This window comes from Protopterus annectens, chromosome 4.part1 (genome assembly GCF_019279795.1).
Source record: "Protopterus annectens isolate FY-2018-M chromosome 4.part1, PAN1.0, whole genome shotgun sequence".
NCBI lineage: Eukaryota > Metazoa > Chordata > Ceratodontiformes > Protopteridae > Protopterus > Protopterus annectens.
This window is the reverse complement of record NC_056734.1, coordinates 966,794,318-966,810,598: the sequence shown is the minus strand read 5'-3', so window position 1 is coordinate 966,810,598 and position 16,281 is coordinate 966,794,318. Positions and strand designations below refer to the sequence as shown.

At 37.8% G+C, this 16,281-nt stretch overlaps 1 protein-coding gene across 2 annotated transcripts in view; it reads right to left on the bottom strand.

Moving 5' to 3' along the window:
• The window catches only part of ECEL1 (endothelin converting enzyme like 1), a 2,857,191-nt gene that overhangs the window by 1,131,122 nt on the left and 1,709,788 nt on the right, over window positions 1-16,281 (bottom strand). For both annotated transcript variants that reach the window (XM_044070676.1, XM_044070677.1), the window contains one exon: window positions 9,826-9,900. In XM_044070676.1, the coding sequence (XP_043926611.1) occupies window positions 9,826-9,900 (75 nt within the window). The remainder of the gene's footprint in view (window positions 1-9,825; window positions 9,901-16,281) is intronic.

Here is a 16,281-nt window from a genome sequence, read left to right as displayed (position 1 = left end):
GATAACTTAACAATCTTCTCCAAAAGACACAAGAAACCACCTTGGTTAAACACTGCTCCACGATGCTCAATTATTCCTTAATCACAAAAAAAAAAAAAAAAAAAAAAAAAAAAAATATTCCTATTCCTTCCCAAAACTTACAAGAAAGAGGAATCTAGTGTTAAAATCTCCTCACTAAACAAAGCAGGTGAAGACTTAGTCTCCCACACAAAACTGCTTCAAATTATAATTGATGACATCATTAAAAATAAACTCCATGTTTGAAACAATTTAAAGAAAATCTACCAGAAACTTGACATGTAGTACAGGCACAACATTGTTCTAACTTACTCCAATACAACCACCCTCACAATTACTTATCTCCTTTTCTCCACTCTTAAATTATGCCCGTCCTTACCAACCAGCAGACTTTGGTTAAATCTAAATTTTTTAGCATGCTAGAAATGCACAACTGTAACAGGAACTATAGTATATATCAAGACAGAGTGTACATCAGCACTTTAAAGTACTTATTTAGCAGCGGATTGATTTGGATTCAGCAAAAGACCTTGGCAATCAATGGCATAGTTGCCAAGTAAGTGAAAGTTCTGACTTTATACAGGCAGAGAAAACCAACAATAAATGACCCTCTGGTCAATAGCAAACACATACCCTTTGAGGCCACAAACAGGGATTACCAGCTCAGAAAAGACCTGGCTTCCTCTAATGCCATTTGAGTGCAGAATAAAGACTTCTTAATGTAAAAATGCTGTTTGATAGTCCCAAAATGTAGAAAGAAACTGACCAAGTTACAATTATAAAACAAAACAAAAGTACAGGAACTCACAGTAAACAGCTGTGACAATAATTCAAGGCACTAAACGTCAGAACACAGAGTAATAACACAGTAAATAATGGGAAGAAATATCACTCATTTGTTTCATTCCATTCTCTCTCAAATTCTGCAAGAAGGAATGATGCAACTAGTCCCCCAGTCCAAGCAAGGAAGTAGCTTTTACTCCAGAATATTTCTTGCACATAAGAAAGAGGGCAGTTAGGGACCTGTACTATATCTTTTCTTTCTCAAGCTATTTGTAAAAGTGCCAAAATTCAACATGTTTGCCCTACAAACTTTGTTTCCCTTATTCCTGCATACTGTCTTCTGACCCTGGATCTTTAAGATGCTAATCATTATATCCTAATTCACAAAGACTTCAGACCTTAGTTAAGATTTTCAGGTGACTTGCTTACTTACCATTTGGTCTTTCAGCAGTTTTGCAAAGTGCCTGGCACCAGTAATTGCATCTCGCAGACTGCATGGAATCCATCGCTATTTTTGTTTGAACCATTGCTTCATTTACGCAGAATCCTTTCAAAATTCTCAAAAGACCCTTCCCTTGTCTTCATAATAACTCTGCTTCAAAGCCTAATATTCAAACTCAGCCTTGAAAAATTATTCTCTAATGCCTTCTTACAGGTTGACTTTTTAGAATATTTGCTAGACACTATAACAATGTGAGGTATTGACAACTATGCCAGCAGATGTAGGCCAGTAGATGTGTAACATATGCCACCAAGGCTAGCTGGAATTTAGTAAAGAATTTGATGTTATTTGAATATCAAACTGATTTGTACAGATGCTTGTGCTGAAAATGTATTTGTAAAGTTGTTTGGGTTAAAAATGTATCAACAGTGTGCCTTACTGGACAGTAAAAGAAATATACATGTATTACTATAACTGTTTAAATGCCTATGTTTTAACAGAGGATATTGGAAAAGAAGAATTTAATCTTAATACATCTAACTTTGAAAATTGTGTGAAATTAAATTACCTGGCTTAGGCCATAAAGCTTGCATTTTACAGTTCTCAATGCAGCCAAAGACAAAATGTCTGTACTAGGAAGCTTTCTGCATTGTCTTTGGGGTGAACTAATTGCTGCTGTAGAAGGCTGGAGGCTTGACATTGTTTTATGACTTCCGGGAGCTGCACCAGATCTTAGAAAGGCTGTATGTGTGTGTATTATTGACACCTAGGTGATAAATCCTGACCTTATGTCATTCCGTAATCCATCACTAAAAATAATGTTTAATAACTAGGTGAGACTGAAGTCTCAGAACACTGTTTTTGTTAACTGTTTTATTTATTTATTTTTTTTATTTTACATTTGTTGACCGGGCTAGTCTATCTGGATATATGTCCATTTTCAGTAGAGGCCCGGGGAGAAAAGCTCCAATGAGTATTACATGGTTTCAGAAGGTGTTACAAAAGAAAGTACTAACAGGTATAAAACTAACAGTAAACAACTATCAAATAAAACAGATTTTTTTTTTTTTTTTTTTGTAAAAAAAACCTCTATGAAGAAACAAACACCTATGTAAGGTGCTTCACAAGGAAGATTACAATACCAAAAAAAAATAGTACATAAATTCTATAAGAGGAATGCTGAAGTGTAATAAGAGATAAAGAAAAGCTGAAAGGAGTGTAGAGAGAGAAAAAAAAGGGAAAGAAGGAAAGTAAAGAAAAAAGGAGAACAGAGTAGGTTTCAATGTTTCTAACAGAGTTTGAGAATAGGTAGTCACCTGTAGAGTTACTAGGACATAGACTTTTGAAGAAGTACTGTGTAGAAGGGTCTAAAAGTGGGGGAGAGGTCTGGGATTAGATATCTGAGGGTTGATTATAGCATATTTTCAACCAAAGTTGGAGAACAGGCAGTGTGTGTAGGGGAAAAAAGGCAGACGACAAGAATAGAAATAGTATTAGTCTGGGTTACTACAGGGGCATAGCCATCTTGTATTGAGATGCAGTTTTAGATTCCTTTTGAAAAGTGGGAGAGAAGTCAGAGATGAGATATCTGAGGGTAGTTTATTCCATATTTTTCCAACAGAGTTTGAGAACAGGCAGTCACCTGCAGAGTTTTTAGATATAGTGGTTTTGATTAAGAGTTTGCTTGAAGAGCGTAGCTGTTTCTGATTGTAGTAAGGTGTGATGTGACAAGAGAGTATTGGAGTTTTGGAGGGTTGGTGCAAGGTTTTGTGGGCTATTATGAGTTGTTGAAGTTTGAGCTGATTAGGAAGTTCTAACCAGCTTAGTTGTTTTAGGTTCAGGCAGTGATGTGTTCTAAAAGGGGCTCCTGTTGCAAATCTAGCAATATTATTGTAAGATATTACTAGCTTGTTGAGGTTTTTCTTTGATAGATTGGTGTATATAGGGGAAGCATAGAGTAAAGTAGAGATAAGGTGAGTACTGGCTAACGTAGTTCTTAAGTAGTGGAGTAAGAAAGGGTTTGATTCTGTAGAGGGTTCCTATTTTTTTGTTCACTGATTTTATAGTAGTGTTGATATGATTGTCAAAGTTTAGATTGTTGTCTATTGTTATTCCTAGTAATTTTGTGGTAGCATCAGGAGAAATTATAGTCTTGTCATTGGATGTGATGGTGACGTGTAAGGGGATGTGCCTTTGGGTGGGTAACTGACACAGAAGGATCTCTCACCTACTTCATATTGCCTTCCTCTAGTAAGTAACCAGGGAATAATAATTCTTTAAATCAGTCAGAAAAATACAGTGAGATTAGTTTTTCTATAACCATGTGAACCGGTCCACCTGTGTTATTTTTAATATTTTCTCTGATTTTAACTTTGGTGTTTATTGTAAATAGATATTCCATATTTTCATATTATTTTATTATTTATTATTAAATATATTTAAACTTTTCATTGTGGTTGGTCATTTAGAGAATATTTTAATCTTTGAGTATACTTTAGCTATTGGTGAAACTGTGACCACTTCTGAAAGCCTGGCTGTTTGGTCAACATTACCATTTGTATTAATATTAATCTTACTCATTATAATTGGGTAACCTTGCAAGAGGCTACGAAATGTTTGGTAGCAGTGTAACTACCTTATAGTATGGGAAGAAGGGAGCAAAGCTAGTAAATCTCACCAGGTGTGTGTGTGTGTGTGTGTGTGTGTGTGTGTGTGTGTGTGTGTGTGTGTGTGTGTGAAAATCAAATCTCAAAGTGTGTGTTTGTCAGCTACTTGCAGCATGGACACGAAACACTGGTTTCACAGAGAGGGTGTTGGACACTCAGCTGATAACTTAACCCTGCCAGTGGGGAGTCTTACTGCGAAGGGAGACAGACAGAAAAAACAAGACTGAGTGTGTTCCCTGTGTGATTTTAAGGGAAATTGTACTTCATGCAGAGATCTGCATCTGGAAATACTGGGTGCATCTATTTTTCTTCCAAGTGAACGTCCCTCTCCGGTGCCAGTGGTGAGGATTCAGGCTCCTTGATTACTGGCCCAGAGGGGGGACGTCACAGGCACATCTGTCATGATGGCATATCTTCCCCAGGAAAAGGTATATTATAACCAACTTCAATTCCTGTGTCTAGCTCACCAGTCTATAACCATGGCAAGAGATTACCTTGGAATCTTAGGATATATGGTGTCAGTTATCCTCATGGTTCCCATAGCCTGACTAATACATATGATAAAATGTCAGTGATCCCTCAGATCAGTTTGGACCCAGCACCAGCATCCTTTCCTGTACCAGTGCTGCATTTTGCCAAAACGAAACTGTTATGGGGGGCAGACCAGGTCCAGATCAATCCAGGTCCTCTACTTTCTGCCCCATACCAACCCAATCTGTAAAGACAAATGCTTCAGATTTTGCTTGGGGGCAGTTCCTAGAGGGATCAAAGTTCAGGGATCTTGGGATATATATTTCAAAAAGAAATATATAAACCTCAAGGTGATTGGCCTTGATAAATACAATAACGGTCTTGCATCATCTATTGACTCCAGTACCAATACAGATGATTACAGACACCACTGTGATGTAGTATGCAAACAAACATGGGGATGAGCCCAGACTTAACCCTTATGCAGACTAGTCATGATTGTCTAGGGAATAGTACCTCAGCACAAACTGTCTCTTCAGACAAACTACATCCCATTAGTCGTAGCAAACATTCTGAGCAGATCCATAACATACGTTCATGAATGGATGCTACACCCACAGATCTTCCAAGAGATTATCCATCTGTTAGAACACCCTAATAGTTCTATTTGAGCACATCCAGGATGTAACCCTCATGAATGGCTGTTTCACTCAGAGGTATTCTACGAGATTGTCCATCTGTGAGGAACTCCCTTAGTAAATATGTTTGCCTCCATTTCCAACATACAGTCAAAGAAATTCTGTGCCAGGAGGTTTACTATCATTTCAGCAATTGCACTTCGGGTGAATTATCATTTCTATGAACCAGAGAAACGAAAACAAAAACAGCGACCAACAAAAAAGTCGAATGCTGAAGTGGAGAATGTTTGAATTCGACACAATATGAACATTCACTACTCTTCTGCAACTACTATTACTGTGCAACACACAGTAAAGAATGTTTTTGCAGGGGGGAAAGCCCCCCTGTACCCCCCCACACCCCCTGCTACTTATATATACAAACTCCGAGATCGGACTACAATGAGAGAAAGGGTACATTTCCCATCTCCACTATAGTGCGATCTGCATTAAAATGTAGAAATTCGCTGTTGTGCATTTCTACATTTATTTATTCATTCTTTCGATACTACTGAATTGGGCATTCGGACTACCATAAATCGAACAAAGTCCGATCGCCAATTTGATAGTAAACTGTGCCAGGATATGTCGTACAAAGACTTGGAAAACAGATGCTTTTTCTTCAGCATCTTCCACAGGGACAGTGTAATCTTAAGAACAGACCCTTCATTTATGACAAAAGCAATTTCTGAATTTACATTAAATTAGTCTATCCATGTCCCTATGTTTTTTCCTGAACCTAAAAACCAAAAATTACTAGAAGATTTGGTCAATGAATTGTATCAGTTCTCCTAGAAACTAAGTCTTTGCAACATGGACAAACCTAATACCATATTAAAGAGAAATCTCTGGGCACCACAGTGAGAGACTCACTTTATCTATTCTATTGCTCCTCACCTTGAAAAAATCCACATGGAGACAGTCTTCTGGTCCAGATACAAAAGTTTATTTTTAGTTGAGCACTTTTTCCCTTGTAAGGGCTTCTTCAGATTTATTTATTTTTTTTAAGTGATACTGAATTCATACAGGTTCCAATACACATAATCAGTTTTGTAATTAGCATTTAAATAGTCCAGCAGTAGTGACAGAGGAATGTAATTGGTGAAATCCTAGGACTTATTTACCATGAAGAGCTTGATTAGTCAAGCAGGGGTGTATAGTGACAGGCTAGGCAGGTGGTTCAGTGAGACAGTCACTTGTCGAAATGAAGAAGGATGTTGAGTGGTGAAATCCAAAAACAGGAGAGAAAGGATTCTTTGCTCTTCGGAGACTCACTGATCACTTGAATACTATTTGGATAGGAGTACGGATTTTAGAAACTCTAACTAGCCAGTCAACACCTTTGTGTGGAAAAAAGAGACTTTCAGTTTCTAAACAGAAAATTTTGAAATTGTTGCCCAATTCTATTCAAAAAGTTCTTGGCCTCCTGGATTCTGGTCATACTTCCTCCACCTTTCCTACCTAAGCTTTGCAATTATCTCATAGGATCATAGGTAGGTACTAGGCTATCGGCCCAAGGGCCTAAGTAAGCCTAGCCAACAAGGTTCTCTGGCTTATGCCACCCAATAAAGTTATTTTCCTGTGCCCCTGTCGACCAGAGCCACAGAAGTGATCCCCAGCATGCATTTCCTATTTCCCATCCATTCATCAAGATTTTTCTTGAAGAGTACTAATGAGGAACTTTGCTTGACATAGATGGGTAGCTTGTTCCAGAGTATGGGAAGTCTCTGGGACAGGAATCTATCCCTCCAGCATGTCCAGTTTATTGTGGTGACAAGGTTTAGGTCCCTAGAGCGTGTAATTCAGAGGGATTGAGATTTCTTTAGGTGTAGCATGTCCAACAGCTCTAGGTTTGACATAGCTTTATATGTTAGTCAGAAATCACCTCGGAGTGGCGATATGCTATGGAGTAAAGCTGGAGTTTTTTGAGACAGCCAATGTAGGGCATCTGTTTGAGGCCAGTAATCCTCTTTGTGAGGTACTTCTGTGGCCTTTCCAGCTGCTGCCGATGTCTTCTGAGCTACATTCCAAAAGGGGCATTGTACTCTATAATGGGTCTAATGAGTGTCGAGTAGAGGGGAACATTGACCTCTTTTTTCCTGGATGAGAACCCTTTTGTGATGAGGTGTGCCATGTAGAAGGATTTCCTGACTACTGTGGCAATGTGATTATCAAAAAATAGGCTACTGTCCACCTGGGTCCCAAAGTCTCTTACCACACATTCGGCATTAAGTAGACTGGCGCCTATGTGGTAGTTCATGGGTACATACAGTTAGAAGCTACCGCAACAGTGACCTGGTGATGAGCATACTAAAACTGTGTGACATAATAGTAAATATTTGAATAGATAAGTTTTATAGTACTAACGCTCTCTCACGATACCCCGTACATTATTCATTCATTCCCTTTCACTCTTTTGGCAGGTGTGCCCCCTTTTTCTGCCATGTCACAGATGTACAGACATATCACCCCTTTGACAGGAGCATGGAAGCTCTGACATTTCATGTCCCTATGTTCACTTTTAAACTAGCATTTGTATGCTATAAAGGATGTACAGGCATGGGGAAGGAACCCAAATAAGCTTTTATATACTGGCCAAGACATCTGGTCCATGACAGGATGGAAGATACCGCAACAGTGATCAACATAAACATGTACTTTTATGCTTAGTTTACTTATACAACTGTTCTATTAAGTGAATGTCCTCTTAAACTTACCCTATTCCTAGCCAGAGCCACAGGCCCATTAATGACGCTAAGGCAGAATTTACCAAGCTGAAAAGAATGGGTATTCCAGTACTGTGATGCTAAGGGCAATGGTCATATCTCATAACTATACAGAAGTTTGCAGAATGTTCAGATTTTGACTCATATTTTTGTTCTGTTCCTCATAAAAATAGTTTTTTTTTTGACAAATCACTAGGATGATCTAACGATTAAAGGTTCCCTATTAGAAGACCGAAGAAGCATTCTTTCAAATGCATCTTGGTCGAACTCAAAAGCCTGAAATGGCAAAATATCGAAGCGGCTCATGAGCGAATTCTTTCTCTGGGAAAGAATTTGCTTGACCGCTTTGTTACTTTGCCGTTTTCGGCACTGTAGTGCGGTCTCGGAGTTGGTATATTTAAGTAGGGGGGTGTGGGGGACAAAGCCCCCCACTTAATGTAATGTTTAAAGTGTTTTTTTTTTTTTTTTATTAGAACAGTGATTTTTTTTCCCTAGGAAAAAAATCACTGTTCTGACAGTTCGAAATTGTAAGCTTTCACTTACATAGGGTTGATTAATCACTGTTCGCTTTTTTAAGCATTCGGTGATCTAATATAGACCCCGACTAAATAATGACATGCATTTGAGTTTGACTTCATATCCTCCACAAAATGAAAGCTAACACAAATCCTATTATTCTGGCAAATTTCTAAGTTTAAAAGAGCAATATTTAAAATGTGTCCCTATTTTTGGGCCTTTGTCCCCCCCATTATGTCAGGCCTTGTCCAGATTTCTTGTGCTAAGAGGTTGAGAGGTATGGCAATGGTGGATAAGCAAATTAATGTCACAAAAGTCTCTTAAAGCCACTGGTATTCAGTGAATGAGGAGAAATCTGTACTTTCTTCCTACCCTAGGAATATTCAACTCAGCAGGTTCTCTCAATGGAAAATCTTTAATTAAAGTCTACACACCCAGTCCTAACCCACAGTGCATTACGTAACAGAAAAGCCTAGTGGTATAACTACCATAAGACAGGAACAACAGCTGTAGTGCAGCTATGTCCCCATTATACAGGCCAGATCAATATCATAAAATAGATCCCTTAAAATACTTGGTTTGCTTCTGACAGATGGGGCAGTCATATAAACTCCCTTACTGGGGGCCCCTGAGGAGCAGGATTTCAGGCAGGCACCCTTGCTGTCTTATTCAGACAAGAAGGACCACAGTCAAAGTGAGATTTCAACCCAGAGCAGAAGAGATGTTCATACATATAGAATCCCACCACTCAGATGAGTTGATAGACCTTGTGAAGTCCCCACTGTGGGTTAGTAATCAAGGAGTCTGAATCCTCACCACTGACTCTGGAGAGGGATGTTCACTTCAAATACAAATGCATACACTCACTATTTCCAGATGCAGACCTCTCTGCATCAAGCACAATTTTTCTTAAGAGCACCCAGGGAACATTATCTAAAAACTCCAAAATGGGGGAGAAGAAAGGTTCAGACAATGTGTAGAATTCTTAAGAAAAGAGGAGTAGGCTTTATCTGGTGCAGCTGTCTGACCTATCACTCATAACTGCCATGCTGACACACATTAAATTCCCCCTGGAATGACACCTGGTAATAAACCAGTTCTTAATATTAAGCACTTTTGATTGATGTTGAGGCATTAATTTTGGAGAAGGCAAGCTACTGCTTAAGGCAAGCGTCTTACCTGACTTAGATACATGCAGTGTCTGGCCACAGTATAGTAGACACCAGATATTTGCAGGTGAATAACATTAGTAAGGGTGCTCAGGATGTCAGCACGGCATAACTCACATTACATACTGCATTTCACACACAGGTTCTTTGGTCTCATTCACAGTCACACTGTGTTGTTGGTATGATGAGTTTCTCTACAAAAAAATAATTTCAATGTGTCGTTTTCTGTCATTGAATGGCTTCCTGTCTGAATCCCCAGGAACACAATATCAAAGTCATATTACACCTGATAGTGATATAGAACAGAATATGCAAAAGGAATTTTAGTGTTACCTCTTCATCAAAGTACACACTTACCTCATACTCCTTGTCGATAATATACGGTTTAAGCAGGTAGTCAGGGTAGCCAATCATCACTGTCATATGCTGAAGCTAGAAAAAAGGAAAGTTCAAAGCATATGAATAGAGATTACTGCGGTACTAATTCATTCTCTGTTGCCCAAAAGAGCTCAAATTCACGTCAGCACTTTTTTCAGGTGGGTTACTCTGAATGTACCAGAAAAAAATATACTACAAGGCCCCCATACAATATTTGACTGAAACAATATAGATGTACAGAAATGTGTGGGTATAAAATTTGATTCTAGTAATTCAGGATAAGCCAATTTGTGGTCATGATCACTAAATTAGGAACCCTTTACATTTTTAAGTGCAAAACTGATGGAAGCAAAAGTATTTGTTGTTCTTTAGAAACATGTTTCTTAGTTGCTGGTAATTGCTTTACGATAGTCTGAGTCTGATTCCACTATATTTTCATTAAACAGCAGCCAAGCAACAGTGAATTCATTTACATAGCTTCCCACATCCATGCCACCATACGGATCACAGACACCTCTTAACATTAGATGTTCTTTTTTCAGAAACCCATATAATGTGGAAGCAATGTTGGCTGTAATAGGTCCATTTCATGGAAATGAAAGATTAAAAAAAAATTGCCATTCATTGACAGAATATATGTCGTGTAGCTCAATCCCATCCACAATTATAGTCATGAATTTCTACTTTCATATTCTGCTTAATAATGAGTATGAACATTTATGTAGGCTATACTTTCCTAATTTAATATATGACTCAAGAAAATCAATTGGTAGGGTAACATATTCTCCGCCAAATGATGATGATCATAATAATAATACTATCAATAATAAATTATAGCGCTCTCTCTAAAAATGTTAGATGTAGGATTCAATATTCTGCTCTCTCAATCAAACATCTTAAGTACCGCATCCTATTATGATTTGTTTGTATTATAACATAGCGTTTATGGCAATCTACCAGTCAAAGATATGAGATGCCTCTCTCAAATAAAGTTTATCTTCAACATATCATTTACTCAGGTGGTTAATAATGTTTGATTTTATTCTATTACATGCATCACCTAAAATATATTTAATTCTATGTGCCGGTGCCAGAAGTATCTCAGTCAATTACTGAATCTCAGAAATAGTTAATAAATTATCCACATAAACACTTTCTAGGTACATGTTTGGTCAACACAACTGAACATCAGCTGCTCCCCAGGGACTTTCATCATGCATCAGGTCAGGTCCTCTAAACTTCCCAACTCCTTTGGACTGTCTCTGACTAAGTTTTAGGATCCATGAAGAGATTTAAGACAACTGAGGTAACATCATACTGCTGCCAGGAGAGTGTTTTCCATTTAATTCCTACCTCTTTGTTTGTGCTTAACAACATCTCTTGGGTAGGACATCCAGTGGGTGTCAGCACTATCATGCCCTTACCTTCACAAGCCCCATCCACCAACAGGTAGCACTATGTGCTATTATGTATTTATTTATTTATTCATTCATTCATTTGATATTTGTTGTCTGTTTTCAGCCAAGACCCGGACTCAGAGAGCATAATACAACAATACAGAGTGTATACAGTAATGTACATCTCTACAGAGTAAACATTGTTAACAATGCAGAATAAATTTGTATATAATATGAACAATGTATATTCAGATTATAGAACCAGTTTTCATCAATGCATGAAACATTTGGTTGTTGTGTGCATTCCAATCAGAGAAGCAATTTTATATAGTATATATTAAGACAAGAGTAGATTCAGTTGAAAGAAGTAATTTTATATACAACACACGTTTTGCAGTGCTTGATGTCTATTAGCAACTCTATATTTGGATTTTTGGATTGCTACTACTTCTACTACTGAATTTATCTGAATAGGCTTATGCTTTGTCTCTTAAGCAATTGCATTTGGCATCCTCTTGCACGTGGATGTGTGGAGCCTTTCTAAACTCTTTTATTTTATCTAAAGGTCTGCATTCAGGTGGCAGTTTATTCCAGATGACAGGTTCTGATCTACAGAATGATTTTCTTCTACTGATGTTTTGAAATAAGAGTAGGGAAACAGCCAGCCTGCTTTCTTTCCTTCCCCATAAAGGACTGGAGTGGTTTCAAGCTTAATTATTATTAATTAAAAGGAGTTAAATAGGACATTTAAGATTATAGTGCCTTGTATGGATAAATTCTTGCTTGGTGGCAAAGAGCATTACATGTGTCAAATTAGGGCTGATTAGAACTTTATTGGTTGTTGACCATCACACAGAGTAGTAATTTTTTTAGTAGTTTGGTTTGCAAGTTTGGAAGAATTTTGCTTGCTTCAAGCAGTAAAATGTTATCAGCATTATGACATCCCCACTCTGGGCCAGCAATCAAAATGCCTGAACCCTCACCACTGGTACTGGTGAAGGATATTCACCTGGAACAAAATTAAGACACCCAGTATTTCCAGATGCAGCTCTTTGCATCAGACACAATTTCCCTTAAGAGCACACAGGTAACACATCCAGTCTGTGGTCTGAATTTCTCTCTCTGTTTCCCTTCAGGTCCCCAGTAATACTGTCCACTGGCACAGCTATAGAGCTGAGACCTCAGCCAAGTGTCCAAGCCACGTTTTCTAGCACCCTCTATTTGCAAGCAGTGCTTTGGTCCCTGCTCCACACAGCTGCTCACACACTCTTGAGATTTGGATTACGAACACACACACACACACACACACACACACACACACACACACACACACACACACACACACACACACACACACACACACACACACACACACACACACACACACACACACACTCACACACACACACACACACACACACACACACACACACACACACACACACACACACACACCTGGAAAAGGCTGGCACAGATTTACTAGCTATGACCCCTTCTGCCCAGACCATAACGTAGTTACACCGCCACCAGACACTCCAAAGGCTAGTCTAAGGTTCTTACAAGGGTACCAATTATACTGAGTGAAATTAATATTAATACAAATGGTAGTGTGCAACAGCAAGGTTTTCAGGAGCATCCAGAGCTGTCACCAAATATATATAAGTACTCTCAGAGATTAAAATAATCTCTAAAAGACAAGCCACAATGAAAAGTTTAACTATATTTATTAATAAATAAAAGAACATTAAAATACTAAACATCTATTTACAGTAAACACTAGAGTTTCAATCACAGGAAATATTATAGATGAACAGATTCGCACAGATACAGAAAAACAGTACTTAACTAATCTGACTATATTTTTCTAACTGATCTAAAGAATTACTATTCCCTGGTTCACTTATTAGAGCAAGGTAAGATGAACTAGGTGAGGGGTCTTCTCTGTCAAGTTCCAGAAACAGATAGCAGTGAGACTTCAGTCTCACCTAGTATTAAAATATAATTTTTAGTGATGGATTACAGAATGACATCACATGTATTTGGCCATCTGACTTCTGGTCCCCACACTACCACCTGTGGATGCTGTCAGGATTTATCACATAGGTGTCAATAATATACACACATAAAGCCATTGTAAGATCTGATGCAGCTCCTGGAAGTCATAAAACAACTTCAAACCTCCACCCTTCCAGAGGAGCATTTAGTTCACCCCAAAGACAATGTAGAAAGTTTCCTAGTACATACTTTTTGTCTCTGGTTGCATTGAGACCTGTAAGATACAATCTTTATGGCCAAAGCAAGGTAATTTAATTTCAAGCTATTTTTAAAGTTAGATGTATTGAGAATAACCTCTTCTCTTCCAGTATCCTCTGTTAAAACATTCACATTTAAAAAGTTACAATAATATGTGTATATTTCTTTTACTGTTCAGTAGGGCACAATGTTGGTACACTTTTAACGCAAGCAGCTTTACAAATACATTTTTCAACACAAGCATCTACACAAATCAGTTTGATATACAAATAACATTTAATTCTTTACAAATTTCCAGCTAGCTGTGCTGGCATATCTTACACATCCACTGCCCTGCTTCTCTTGGCATAGCTGGCAATACCCCACATCATCACGTGCATAATGGAAGGTCCCTAGTTAGATAATTTATGAAGATGGAATCAGTAATGGTCCCAGTACTGAACCTTGAAGAAATCTTGTACTGAGGGTCCCAAATGAGAAGCATTAATTGCAGGCATGTGTGATGCCCGTGCACTGGCCCAGCAATCAAAGAGGCTCAATCCTCACCACTAACATCAGCGAGGGGTGTCCATATAGGGAAAAGATAATAAATACACACACAGTAAAGTATAATTTCCCTTAAGAGCACACAGAGATCACAGTCAGTCTGGGGCTGGTTTCTCCCTTTCTGTCCAGGTCCTCAATAAGACTCCCCACTGGCACAGCTATAGGGTCCAGCTCTCAGCTTAGTGGGCAAGCTAAAACCTCCAGCACCTGCTCTGTCCAACCAGTGATTCTTGTCCCTGTCCAAGTAGCTGACACACACACACACTTTGAGATAGTTATATACAACCACACAGACACTCCTGGGGAAGGCTGGCATGGGTTCTCCAGCTGTGCCCCTTTTACCCAGACTATACGGTAGTACCACTTGCCACCACCCACTAATATTTATCAGCTACTAAAAGGCCCTTATAAAAGGGTGTCCAATTATACTGTGCAATATTATTTTCCAAATGGCAAGTGCAACTGAATAGTCAAGGCTTATTGGAGTGGCTTAGCCAGTATCACTATATGCATGCAATGTACTCTAGAGCTTAAATTATTTCTACACAAAACAGCCACAGTTGAAAGGTTTAAAAATATTTAATAATAAATAAAAACATTGGACAATACTTCTTACCACACAGTGCTAGTCAAGAGTTCAGAGATCACAGAGTAATACTTAAAATAATACAGTAGAATAGTTCTGACATCAATACAGAAAAAAGACTAATCTAATATTCGTAGTTTCTACCTATATCTAATAGAAACCACAGTTCTAAAATGAGCCTACATATAGAGCAAAACAGTGCTGGTGATGTTGGATGTTCTCAAGACAAATACTCAATGCTCTGAGTCTCTCTGTCCTTAAATCGATAACAGTACCACTGATTCATTTCAGATTACATCATTTCTTTCTTGTTCCCAGGCTAGCAGAAATTCAGAGGTTAATAGCCCTTTTGATCTTGCAGCTGGTCAGGAAGCCAGAGCAGTAAAAGAAATTATACATGTAAATTCTAGCCATTAACTCTGGCCTCAAAACAATAGAAAGAATGCCTCCCTCTAGACATCTCAACTCTGAGTTTTAGATCAAAGAATTTCACAATGCTTTACTTATCAGCTTTCTTACAGTTTTGTTACATTTTTTTCAGTTCAACATCCAATACAGTCTTTTCACATTTAAGAGAGCAAGCTTGTGGCTTACATTAATATTTACAAATGACAGAATTATCTACAAAATTCTATCTAGCTAGGCTGGCAGCGTTCACCTGTCTTCACAGCATGCACCTAGAAAATCCTGTTTGACAGGTAATTCTGAAACTGATGTACTGTATTATTACCAAAAGTGAGTTTTCTAAGCTTGTGCATAAGGATATTGTGGTCAGCTGTCTCAGATGCTCAACTCATATTAACAAAGATCTTTGCAGTCTTGACACCTTCATTCATGTTACTATAGATAATGCCCTTAACTTTAAGTAAAGCTGTTGACATACTGAATATGTTATGGAAACAGTGTTGCTTGTCAGTTAGTACATGAATAATTTTTCATATAGAAATGTCTCAAAAATTTTGGAAATTTTTGGAAATTGGATAAAGGTTGGATATAGGTCAGTAGCCTTTTGGAAGTGAAGAGGGAACTGACTTTTGGAAGTTGGATGTTGATAGAGAACTTAAAATATGAAGGTAAGAGTCATGTGGTTAGAGAAAGATTAGATAAAAAACAAAGTTTTTTACCAATTAAATTGATGTTGCTAACAATATCAGCAAACCATAGAAACAAAGCAACATCAAAACCATGAAACTTGAATAAAATCCAAAATGTTTATTTCCAGCTAGTGCAGAATGAAAAAAAGGGCTTTCACAGACTTCAGTCCACTTCCTCAGGCTAAGTAAGCGGACTGAAGTCTGTGACAGTACTTTTTTTTGGTTTTAATGTTGTTTTGTTTCTATGGTTATGAAAGATTAAATATAAATGTATAAGTTTTGGCTGCGATATTGGCATCTCTTTTCATGAATGTGGGATGGAGTTTACTAAATTTAGCAGCTGATGTGTTCACATTACTTACTAAATAAATATATATACAGATTTATCTCTCTCTCTCTATATATATATATATATATATATATATATATATATATATTTTTTTTTTTTTTTAACTGGTAGTAGTTTCGGTGAAGCAAAACGTTTCAGGATATTCTGTTAAAGGATATAACTGTACAGCATTATTGATGGTAGTTGTGCTGGTTAGAATTAGGTATTTCA